This window comes from Streptopelia decaocto (genome assembly GCF_964273445.1).
Source record: "Streptopelia decaocto genome assembly, chromosome: 1".
In the NCBI taxonomy this organism is placed as follows: Eukaryota; Metazoa; Chordata; class Aves; order Columbiformes; family Columbidae; genus Streptopelia; species Streptopelia decaocto.
In genome coordinates this window covers 84,000,912-84,013,408 of record NC_138663.1, presented here as the reverse complement: position 1 = coordinate 84,013,408, position 12,497 = coordinate 84,000,912, and the positions used below count along the sequence as shown (strand labels likewise).

Genomic DNA, 12,497 nt, shown 5'->3' with positions numbered 1-12,497 from the left:
CCCAGGACCTGTGCTGCCTCTTCTTGGGGGTGCGTTTGTGTTTGAAAAACTCTCATGTCAACTGCTAGGGCTGCAGGCACACGCAGGCTGCTGACTATGCCCTGCCCTGAGGTTAAACTAACAACCAAGGCATCAGAAACTACTGGCTACGGCATGAAAAATTGCCCGACATAGCAAGAAACAGTGTGAGAGGTTGAGAAGAGTTACAGACATCACCATGAAGAATGGTTGGATTTCTCAGGTGGTTAAGGGGCAGTTTAAGTGAGAAATCATTGCACATCACGGATAATTGGAGGGAAGTACTGGTGGCAAGAATTTTGCAAAGCCAGCCATCATTAGATTATATCAGTAATAACATATAAGGCAAAAATTACCTAGATAACAGTATCATAAATCTAAAGTTAGGTAACACACATATTAAAATTGGGATCAGTGAGAAAAAGTGAGAAAAAGTAATTAGGAGCAGGAGGAAGCAGGCATCTCCATGGAGACCTATGGAGGATATTGCAGCGGAGAATGGGATGGACAAGGAATGGGATAATAAAGTATGCAAATCATGATTTGGGCTGCCCAAGAGTACCTGATGGGCATCCCTCCCCTCGATTACCACAACCTAATCAGGACCATAGAGTAAACATGTTGTTCTGACACATGTCAAAACAACTTGTTCAGTCGGAAAGATATGGAAAGAGCGGGGTGCTTTCAATGGGTAACAGGAGAATATCTGAGACAGACGTATCAAGCATACTGGTATCACCATACTGATGCCTGTTGCAGGTCTGAGTGAAACGGCGTCCTCCTAATCACTTCTTAAAAACCACCATAAGGAGCTGGAAATCCTAGAAAGATTACAGTCTAGAGGGGACAAAAATGGCACAGTAGAAGGAAATCTGTGTTCAAGCAGTTGCCTAGGAAGGAGAGTTCTAAATACTGCTATCCTGTATGGATTTTTGAAGTCATGTTTCTACCGCCCTCTGTTCACTGGAAGTTGTCTTGCATGACAGTGATTCCTGAGGACCACTTAATTTGCAGAACATGCTGAACAGGCAAGATTTTCCCATGATGCATTTGATACCACAGCCTTTTCTTTCCATGACACTGTTAGATTGGGTCAGGAATTCTCAAAAGGTTAAACTAGCTTTCTAAATGAGCCCTAAATATGCTCTCAGTAAACTATTTTTAGGCAAAGGTCCTAAGGGCCAGTTGCATGTTCTTGTTTTTTCAGGATACAATCTACAGAGTTTAACAAGTAAGTTGTTACAGTATAAGTAACTGTCCTGGTTTTAGCTGGGATAGAGTTAATTATCTTCCTAGTAGCTGGTATAGCACTGTGTTTTGGATCTAGAATGAGAATAATGTTGATAATACACTGGCGTTTTAGTTGTTGCTAAGTAGTCAAGGACTTTTCAGCTTCTCATTGTCCTGGTTTTGTTAAAAAACAAGTTTCTCTTTTAGTGAATTTGCCTGTCAGCTAAAGCCTTCATATTAGCTGCATTTTCCTGGAGAACCAGATACATGGTTTGGTAAACATAGCAATGGAATGTGAAGTTATTGATAAGCATGGATGGACATCTCGTGAGAGGGGCAACGAGAAACAGATGACCAAGAAACTGACCAGCTGTGTATAACATTCCGTTCACGTGAATACTTCATATAAAAGTGGGAGATCACGAGGATCTTGTCCCTTTTTCCCTTTTGCCTATGGCTGACATTAGGAGAGGATCTTGCTAGTCTTCCCTGCAAAATGAGGCCTAGTGACAGACTGAATCCAGCTCCGGTTGGCTTCAGAGTCCAATCCAGGACTTTGGGTGCCGGCTCTGTAGTTGCTGAGACTTTCAAGATTGGTTTTGTATATTTTGTATTATTTTCTCTATTCTTATTAGTAGCATTAGTAAAACATTTTTAATTTTTCCAACTCTCTTCTCTCTGTCCTTCTTTTTCTCCTGATTGCCTGTCCTTAGTGGAAAGGGTGGAGAGGGAGGGGCAAAAGGGGGAAGTAGGGGGAGGGGAGGAGGTTAACAATACATCTGCCAGGGTTTTATTGTCACCCCGCAATCAAAACCCTCGACACTTATGCTGTGTCACGTGCACAAGAAACTGAGAGGGGCACCACCAGGACAGCTGACTGGTCAAAGGGATATTCCATACTGTATGAAGTCATGCTCAGTATACATTTTTGGGAAAGTTGGCTGGGGAACCACTGCTCAGGAGCTAGCTGGATATTGGATGGCAGGTGGAAACCTGGGAAATTTAAACAGGATTAATTCTGCTGTGAGGATTTGATTTCCTTTTCTCATGTATGCAACAAAGTTCTGCTGGAAAGAATGATCAGAAGAAATGAAATCATAGTATCACAAGTTAATCAATTAGAAAAGCTGCTCTTTTCCCAAATACATCATTATACCTTGAAATACTACAAGGTTTGAAAATATTTCACACTCTCAAAGAGTCTTCACATAAGAATAGCTCTATGAGTATTAATAGTAATAATAAATTACTATAGTTTCTTACTTACTGCTGTCCAACTAAGACTCCAGGGGAGTTTAAGCCATATACCTAATAACTTTGTGACATGAAGGTCTACATACAAAGATAAAAACTGGGAAACTTCCATGAAAATCAAAGGAAATGAGAAAAACAAAGGCCAATATCTTCTGGGAAGAGAAGGTATTCTTCCCTTTACCCAAAGATTTGTTTTAAACATCCTTCATCACAGTATGTGTGACATAAGTGCAACTTCTCAGACACAATGTCAACGACTTGTTGAAACTTAACTCACATGGGCAATCTCTGCATTTCTCTCTCACACACTTGACACAAATAATAGAAACATAGAATAGTTTGGGTTGGAAGGGACCTTCAAAGGCCATCTAGTCCAACCCCCCTGCAATGATCAGGGACGTCTTCAACTAGATCAGGTTGCTCAGAGCCCCCTCCAGCCCGGCCTTGAATGTTTCCAGGGATGGGGAATTTGCCACCTTCCTGGGCAACATGTTCCAGTGTTTCTCAACCCTCCCTGTAAAAAAAAAATTCTTATATCTAGTCTAAATCTCCCCTTTTTTAATTTAAAGCCATTATTTCTTGTCCTATTGCTACAGGCCCTGATAAAAAGTTTGTTCCCGTCTTTCCTATTGACCGTCTTGAAGTACTAACAGGCTACAATAACATCTCCCCAGAGCATTCTCTTCTCCAGGCTGAGGAACCCCAACTCCCTCAGCCTTTCCTCACAGGGGATGTGTTCCAGTCCTCTGATCATTTTCGTGGCCCTGCTCTGCACTTGCTCCAACAGGCCATGTCTTTCCTGTACTGAGGTCTCCAGAGTTGGACACAGGACTCCAGGTGGGATCTCACAAGAACAGAGTAGAGGGGCAGAATCACTTCCCTTGACCTTCTGGCCATGGTCCTTTGGATGCAGTCTAAGATATGATTCACCTTCTGATCTGCAAGAGCACATTGCCAGCTCACGTCCAGCTTTTCATCCACCAGCACCCAAGGTCTTTCTCTGCAGGGCTGCTCTCAATCCCTTTATCCCCCAGCCTGTGTTGATACTGGGGATTGTCCTAACCAAGGTGCAGGACCTTGCACTTGATCTTGGTGAACCTCGTGAGGTTCACATGGGCCCACTTCTTGAGCTTGTCCAGGTCCCTCTGGATGGCATTCCAACCCTCAGGCATGTCAACTGTGCCACTTAGCTTGGTGTTATCCACAAACTTGCTGAGGGTGCACTCAATCCCATTTTCTATGTCATTGATGAAGATATTGAACAGTACTAGTCCCAATACAGACCCCCAAGGAACACCATTTGTCACCCATGTCCATCCAGACGTTGAGTTATTGACCACTACTCTCTGCATACAACAATCCAGTCAGCTCCTCATCCACCAAACAGTCCACCTATCAAATACGTACCTCTCCAATTTAGAGAGAAGGACATTGTGGAGGACCGTGTCAAAGGCTTTGCAAAAGGCCAGATATATGACACCTGTAGCTCTTCCCTTGTCCATTGATGTAGCCATTTCATCACAGAAGGCCACTAGGTTGGTCAGGCAGGACTTGCCCTTGATGAAGCCATGCTGGCTGTCTTGAATCACCTCCCTGTCCCCCATGTGTCTTAGCATAGTTTCTAGGAGAATCTGTTCCCAGGCACAGAGGTGAGGATGACAAGTCAGTAATTCCTGGGGTCCTCCTTTCTACCATTTAAAAAAATGAGTGCAATGTTTCCCTTTTTCCAGTCACCAGGGGCTTCACATAACTGCCATTGGTTTTACATCAGCCAGTTCCCTCAGGACTCTGGGATACATCTCATCAAGGTCCCATGTTCATTTTCCTCAAGTGGTCACAAACCAGATATTCTCTTAGTGTGAGAGGGACTTTGTTCCCCCAGTCCCCATCTTGCAGTTCATCCACTCAAGAAGTGTGGAAAGAAGCTTGCCAGTGAAGACTGAGGCAAAAAAAGTTATTGAGTACCTCAGCCTCTCCTCGTCCACTGTTACCAGTTTGCCAGTCTTGCTAATTGGGGGGGTTACACCTTCTCTGACCTTTCTTTTCTGGTTGACACATTTCTGCTTGACATACCTGTAGAAATCCTTCATGTCATTCTTTGCATCCCTTGCTAAGTTCAGCTCCAGCTGCGCCTTGGCCTTCCTGGCCTCATCTCTGCACAACAGAGCAGTGTCCCTGTCTCTTCCCAGGATACCTGTTCCTGCTTCCACTGCCTGCACATTTCCTTCCTGCCCTTTAGTTGGACCAGCAGATCTCGACTCAGCCATGCCAGCTTCTTGCCTTCCTTACCTGATTTCTTACACCTGGGAATCTAGAGTTCTTGTGCTCTATGGAAAGCATCTCTTAAAATCTGCCCATCTGTTCTGCTCTCTCATCCTGAGAGCAGTTTCCCAGGGGGTCCTATTGACTAATTCCTTGAACAACTGGAAGTTGGTTTTCCTAAAATTCAGGGTCTTGACTTAACTCTTTGCCTGACACCTATTCCTCAGACCTGCAAACTCCACTGCTGCCTGACCACTGCAGCCCAGGCTGCCTCCAATCTGGATGTCACCGATTAGCTCACTTGCATTGGTGACCATCATGTGCAGTTATACATCCCCCCCTGGTAGGGTTCTTTATTACCTGGCTTAGGAAGTTATCCTCAATGCACTCCAGGATTGCCTACAGCTCATCGTGCTACTTTGCCAGCAGATGTCAGAGTGGTTGAAGTCCTCCAGCAGAAGAGCCTGTGAGCACGATACCTCTTGTAGCTGGAGGAAGAAAGCTTTGTCAATAGGTTCCCCTTGACAGGGTGGCCTGTAGCAGATACCAAATGCAAGGTTCCCTCTCTAACTCTTGACCATAAGCTTTCAACCTGCTTGTGGCTATTCTTCAGAGACATCTCTTTGCACTCTATCCGCCTCTTGACGTAGAGGGCAACTGCTCCACCCTTCCTTCCTTGCCTGTCCCTTCAGAACAGCCTGTAGCCATTGATAGCCACACTACAGTCATGGGATTCATCCCAAAAAATTTCAGTAACAGTGACTAGGCCATAGCTTTCTAGCAACATTGTGGCTTCCAACTCCTCCTGTTTGTTCCCCATGCTGTGTGCATTGGCGTAGAGGCACTACAGCTGGACTGTTGGCCACGTCACCTTCTCAGAGGAAAACCACTTAATTTCTTTGAGGTGTTTCACTGGCGTTTCCCTGTTGGCTTCAATTACAAGGTATTTTTCCAGGAAAGGGGCAAGACTGGAATGGAAGAGAGGAGAATGGATACTGGCACAGAAACTTTTGAAGTCTAGGCTTTGTTACTGCTTAATAAGCCTCTACAAATGACACTTTGGGGGTGATATGTCTTGAAAGGCGGGACCCATGACAGCCTGTGGCTCTGGTATCCCATGACATGGGGAAGGAGATCTTCTCCCCAGGGGTGGCAATATGGGTTTTGGTTGGAGGCGACAGGCAAGTGCTGAAGGGAGAGCTGTCACAGGGTAGAGCCAGGGAGAAAAGCGATAAGGGAGAGGAGAGGAGAGGAGAGGAGAGGAGAGGAGAGGAGAGGAGAGGAGAGGAGAGGAGAGGAGAGGAGAGGAGAGGAGAGGAGAGGAGAGGAGAGGAGAGGAGAGGAGAGGAGAGGAGAGGAGAGGAGAGGAGAGGAAAAGAGATGACTTGGGTATGTAGCAGCTCCTCCCATGCCAAGCCTCTCCCATGCAAAACAGGAGTGGAGCTGCTCCCTGAGCTCACCCACAAAGGGCAGAGGCAGCAGGGAGGATGTCACAAGCGGGGAGGTGATGTCATAGAGCAAGTCCTTTCCTATTGGTCTCTGTCCTAGTAGAACCCTTGTTCCTGCTGCCCAGGTGAGCAAAGGGCCTGAGCCTGCACAGGAGAAGGGCTCAGCCTGAGCTCTTCTTCCAAGGGTCTTGGCCAAAGCGGGGCCGGTCCTGTCCAGAGCCCGTGGGGACGTCCTGCCCAGACAAGGCTTGGCCAGGCCAGCAAGGACAGGTGCAGGCAGCCTGAGCCCAGAGGCAGGAACCACCAGCAAAGGCCAGCAAGGAGGACAGGTGGGCAAGGAAGCAGGGCACGGGAAGACGCAACGGGGACATACCTGTGGGAGCAAGCTGCGAGCAGTATGTCCGGAGAACAGGAGGTCTGCACAGTGTCTGAGCAGGAGAGCGAGCCTGAAGCGGCATGTTCTGAGGAGCCCTCCAATGGCACTGAAGCCAAGGCCAAAAAGAGCCGCTCCTCACGGTCCTCCCGGGCTGGGCTGCTCTTCCCTGTGAGCCGTGTAGACAGGCAGCTGCGCAGCGGCCGCTTTGCTGAGCGCGTTGGAGCCAGGGCCCCCGTCTATCTGGCTGCAGTGCTGCAGTGTGTGACACAAAAGACCATGGACGAGGCTGCAAAGATTTCCAAGGAGAAAAAGCAGCAGCGCATTTCTCCATTGCACTTGAAGATGGCAATGCAAAGGAGCTCTGTGTTCAAGAAGCTCATACGAGGCAGCATGCGCAGGCAGCGTGGCAAGGCTGGCCCCCAACGCCAGCGCCTGGCCGCACGCTCCGGAAAGAAGACAACCAAGAGTACAAAGAGGTGCCCCAGGCAAAGGGCTGCACCTGCCCCTGCCACCGCTGTTGTCAACTGAGGAGAAAGCAGAAGCTCTTGCCGCACACCAACCAGGCAAGGCAAGGGCTATCTTGTTTGAAATGCTCTTGGCAAATCCATCTCTATGGTCTAAGTGTGTAATAAAAGCTTTTGCAAGGCCATGTGGGTCTTGGGGCCTTTCATGCTGTGTGTCGGACTAATGTCTTCTGGCTGGACAAGGGCACACAGCTGGGCATGGGCATAAAGCTCTGCAAAGTGAGGCTGCAGGCTACCCCTGCTGAGAAGGAGGGCAGCAACCTGCCTGGAGGGCAACTGGTCCTGACAGGCACCACTATGTATCCTATACACTTAGACTGAAGTTAGTTTTCCCTGGAACTCCAGGAGAGTAGAAGGAAGAGAGAGGAAGCGCACATATGCCATAGGAAGTCTGTTGTCTAGTTTCCATAGGTGAGTGCATCCCATTCAAAGCTGTTACAAACAGGTGACACAACTCGTTGAGGGATTTTATAGAAACTCAGGGCATGACGAGCTTCGGTTCAAGAATGGTTGAAACACATTCCTCTTTCAATCTTGTTCTACTAACGTGTTCGAGAAGTGGTTTCCCATGGAGACAAAGAGAGACACACATCCATCATCTCCCATTGCCTTTAAGCCTCAGAGACAATGCGTAGCACATAAACATCTCTATTCAGCAGGGAAATTATCCCAGTGACACCAGAAACAACTTCTTACTCATGTCAGTGGTACTGACGTAAATACTGATACCAAGGGGAATTTACAAAACAGGTATTCCTGACTGTTAATGAGTGCTCCAGATGTGACAAAGTCATCGGCTGCAACACTGGGAGATTTAAAGTATTTTCAGTATTTAGAGTCAGTCAAAGGATATAAAGAAAACCCTCCACACCTAGAAATCTGAAAATAAGCCATGGATAACCCATGTTTTGGTGCTCTCCTTTCCTGATACCTGGAGCAAGATAACCTGGTATATCCTTTGAGGTGTGTTAAATAACTACACTAGGATTTCTGCCCCGTAAAAGGAGTTTTCAAATTTTTCGAGAGAGAGCAACTCTCTGACCATTTATTCCTGACAAGGATTTGCTTTCTCCTTTGCTTTACAACCATTTTCCGCACTTGTTTAGTTGCAAGGTATATCTCCTAGCTATGGGGCAAGACTGGAGTAGAGGATGGGAGAACAGATGCTGTCTCTCAGACTTGCAAAGTCCAGGCTTGTCACTGCTTTCAAGGTCTCTGCTAATGGCCCTGTTGGCTCAGTGGCTTCTAGTCCTCTCCCTGAGTTCAGCCCCATTCCCTCTTCCTCCAGCATGGCTGTGACGGGAGGAAGCAGGCTTCTCCAAATGAGTGGGCTTGTTTCCAGTGCATGGGGCACTGTGGGAGAACCCATGACAGTGGGACTGGGCAGTGAATGGGGCATGTGGGCTTAGACAGCTTTGGCAGAGCATAGGGACTCTGAAGGGGGCACTTGCAGATGTGCTGTAAATGGCATCAGGCATTTTCAGAGCCTTCAAGGCAGGTGAGGGGAGAGGAAACAGATGCAAAAAGAAGAAGGAAGCAACTTCAGAGAGGAAAAGGGGTTAGCAATGGCACACAGCTGTAGATTCAAGGTTTTGGATGAAAGGGGACCCTGAAGCTATAGAGAGAATTATCATGGCCAACATGGGAAAGTGGGAGAGGACAAAATCCCATATTTGCTGGGGCAAGACAGAGGAAGAGCTAGAGATAATGACTGGGAAGAGCCCTCTGTCTTACCCTTCTCATGCATAATGAAATGTAACAGGGCAGTTTTGGTCTTTCCAAAAGAGCAACCCTTAGCAACGGATTAGAAATGCTAGTTGGTTTAATGGTAGAACTGGAATTATTTTGTGAACTGTGCATTCATTTTAATGTAGACTTAGTTTAAATTAACTGCTTTCAAGACATTCTGTTTTCACCTTAATTGACGCCCATCACCTTCATCATGATGGAAAGTTGTTATTTTGTCCAATACATACCGCCCCCCCCCCCCAGAAAAGAACCCCACAACAACCCAGAAAAAGAAAGACAATAAGGGCAAGCTATACAGTAAAGTTCTGGAAGATTATTCAAAAATTTTCAAAGTTTGTGCAGATATTAGAGAGATTAGATCTTGCAATTCAGATCTACATTGCTCACTATGGTGAGGGTAGTATTCACCTTCCACTGGAGTCAGAGGGAAAAAGAGGGAGAACAGAACTGCAGTGTGAAAAGTAAAGGGAGGAACATTCTTAAGAAAACTTTCAATTTTCTTTCTTCCAGATCTCTATGGTTGCAGTTTGTGCTGCCTCTCCTCCAACACAGCATGCAGAATGAAACATCTGTCACAGAACTCATTCTGCTGGGGTTCTCCAGCAACCCAGCCCTGCGACTCTTCCTCTTTGGCCTTTTCTCTGTACTCTATTCTGCCACTCTGATGGGAAACATACTTGTCTTTGTGCTTATCTGCCGGGACTACCGACTCCACAGTCCCATGTATTTCTTCCTCTGCCACCTCTCCATTGTGGGCATCTGCTGCGTCTCCAGCAATGTCCCCCATATGCTGAGGAACCTCCTTGGACAAGGCAGAACCATCTCCTTTGCTGGGTGTGGGACACAGATACATCTTTATTTAATCTTTGCACTTACAGAGTGCATACTGCTGGCCGTGATGTCTTATGATCGCTATGTGGCAATCTGTCATCCCCTCTGCTATGCCCTCATCATGAACCGAAGGGTGTGCCTCACCCTCGCCACAGTTTCATGGGCTTTGGGGTTCATATTTGGTACACTACAAGCCCCTCTGGCTTTACACCTGCCTTTCTGTGGCCTCTGTGAGGTTGACCACTTCTGTGAAATTCTTGCTGTCTTATGGCTGGCCTGCACTGACACTACTGCCAATAAAATCCTGATCTTTGCTGTTTGCATATGCTTTCTGCTCTTCCCTTTAGCCTTAACTCTAATTTCCTACCTGCACATCCTGTCCACCATTCTGCCCATCCACTCTGCAGCAGGATGGCACAAAACCTTCTCCACCTGTGGCTCCCACCTGACCGTGGTGAGTCTGTTTTATGGAAATGCCATCTTTATGTACATGTGGCCTGGGAGCAGTAATTCATCTGGGCAGGAGAAAGTTCTTTCCCTTTTCTACGGTCTCATCAGCCCCAGTTTGAACTCGCTGATTTACAGTCTGAGGAACAAGCAGGTGAAGGAAGCCTTGCTGAAGCTTCAAATGAGGAAAAGAGTGTTTCATTCCATGTAGTTCCAGCTCTAGGCTTTCACCTGTCTCTTGTCTCTCTACTTTTTCTTCCTGAGCCCTTTGGGTATTCCTCACTGAGTTTTAAGGGGTTAAAATGTAACACAAGATATGTATCTCTATACGGTCTAATAAATACCACAACACAAAATGTCTAATTATTATTCCATTTATCAGAGATAACTAATTTTTCTTCCTTATATGTGGCCATCCTAGGTAGGTCGTGTGTTTTACCAGAACTATTGACCTATCTGGGAAAAAACAGTCTATCTTCTTGTTTCTAACTAGCACTCAGAATAAAATACTGTTGTAGTGGGATTTTTTTTTCTGAGTATATCAGTTAACCTAATTTCTATTAGGGTGAGAGGAAATGGCCTCAAGTTGCAGCAGGAGAGGTTTAGATTGGATAGCAGGAAAAAATTCTTCACAGAAAGGGTTATCAAACATTGGAATAGGCTGCCCAGGAAAGTGGTTGAGTCACTATCCCTGAAAGTATTTAGAAGACATGTAGCTGTGGCGCTTAGGGATATGTTTTAATGGTGGACCTGGCAGTGCTGGGTTAACAGTTGGACTCCATTATCTTAAAGGACTTTCCAAGCAAGACAATGCTATGATTCTAATAAGACATTATTTTTTCCTATCATATTTGTGTTTCCTATATCCTTAGGATGCTACATCTTCAAGTCTATATTTAGAAAGAAAATAGAGAGAAAATAGAGAGAAAAACCCAGTTCACAAAATAATTCCAGTTACCATTAAACCAACTAGAATTTCTAATCCCTTGCTTACCTTATTGAAATGCATTCATATTGAATCTTCAGTTGTTTGATCCATTATTCTATACCTAACTTCACTTCAGATTGCTGAACAAAGGATGCCTTTTGCAGGATGGCAAAAGGCTGAACTAAAGAAAGCCCCAGACAGAACTCCACCAAACAGGTCTCCAACCCAGCTCTGACAAAGAGAGCATGAGAGCGCAAGAAGATCCTGACTGTCCTTCAATAGGAAGCATGATGCCAATGGCATGGAATATTATTATTGATCAGTCTGGATGTCAGTCAAGCTCTGCCCCATCTATGCCCCCCTTCCCAGCTGCCTCACACCTCTGGGCAGAGCACTCAGAATGTCCTTGGCTCCCAGACCAGAGCAATTAAAAACATTAACTCTGTCCTGGGGTATTATCTTTTTCTCAAACTAAATTCAAACAACAACTGTGCTAGCTATGGAAAAGAAAGGTCTCTAACTGCATGAAGAAAATTAACTCATTTTAGTCAAACCAGCACAGAACGTTACTAACATTTATACAGAAGAGTTCCCTTACCTGTAGCATTTGGAGAAACGTGATTTGTTTAGCTCTCTGTTTCTGATCAGGGAAACCTTTTTAGAAAGTTATGTGTATTTTCTCAAAAACAGGCAAAACAAAGAGCTGTTCCACTCCTTATATTCATTTGTTTTTAAAAGCAAAGTTTTCTGTATAATATGTCTGAAGGGACACTGTTTTGATTGCCAACAGGCAATATGAAAATCAATCTCGAGCATAAATCCCCAGAGTTCTATACTTGAACTCTGGAGATCCTTCCTGAAATAAACACTACTTTATTCTGAAATGGGCATGGCATTGTACTTACTGGCCCTTCATTCATATGGGTTTCTTTTCTGTTAAACACAGTCTCCTCCATCACTTTCCCCTTTATGCCTTGGCTGACTCTCAGAATTTCCCTGCCTCCAACAGCACACAGAGCTTTTTGTTTCTGACATATTCACATAGGATAAATCCTACTGTTAGGAGTTAACAAATCCAGTATCTAGATGCAGTACAACACTCCTGCAGCTCCATGTCCCCATATTCAGCCAAGAAGAGAGGCTGAGCAGGTTATCCAACTGGCACACATACACATGAATACATACGCCCTGTCACACAGAACCACATTGATTGAAAAAAAAGCACTCACACAAATACAAACAGCACAAAAAGCCTTGATGATGTCCCCTCTCAGGCTAATCAGGATGAAGATCACTCAGTGGAAAATACATACATACGGATACACAAAGTCATATGGGTCCCATCAGACAGTTGAACTATCCAGTACTTGTCCCCAGGATCCAATTGGTCTCCCAGTTGCCTCAAGTTCAAAAACACACCCATGCAAAAT

At 45.6% G+C, this 12,497-nt stretch overlaps 2 protein-coding genes across 2 annotated transcripts; both read left to right on the top strand.

Annotated features, from left to right (window-relative positions):
- Window positions 1-6,609: 6,609 nt before the first annotated feature.
- Window positions 6,610-7,116, top strand: LOC309452842 (histone H2A-like; the record flags this gene model as incomplete). The annotated part of the gene is made up of 1 exon (XM_082076037.1): window positions 6,610-7,116. One exon carries the CDS (start codon window positions 6,610-6,612, stop codon window positions 7,114-7,116), a length of 507 nt encoding a protein of 168 aa, XP_081932163.1.
- Window positions 7,117-9,414: 2,298 nt separating this feature from the next.
- LOC309441698 (olfactory receptor 2A2-like) lies at window positions 9,415-10,350 on the top strand (the record flags this gene model as incomplete). The annotated part of the gene is made up of 1 exon (XM_082056643.1): window positions 9,415-10,350. The coding sequence occupies one exon, from the start codon at window positions 9,415-9,417 to the stop codon at window positions 10,348-10,350; it is 936 nt and encodes a 311-aa protein (XP_081912769.1).
- Window positions 10,351-12,497: the final 2,147 nt, after the last annotated feature.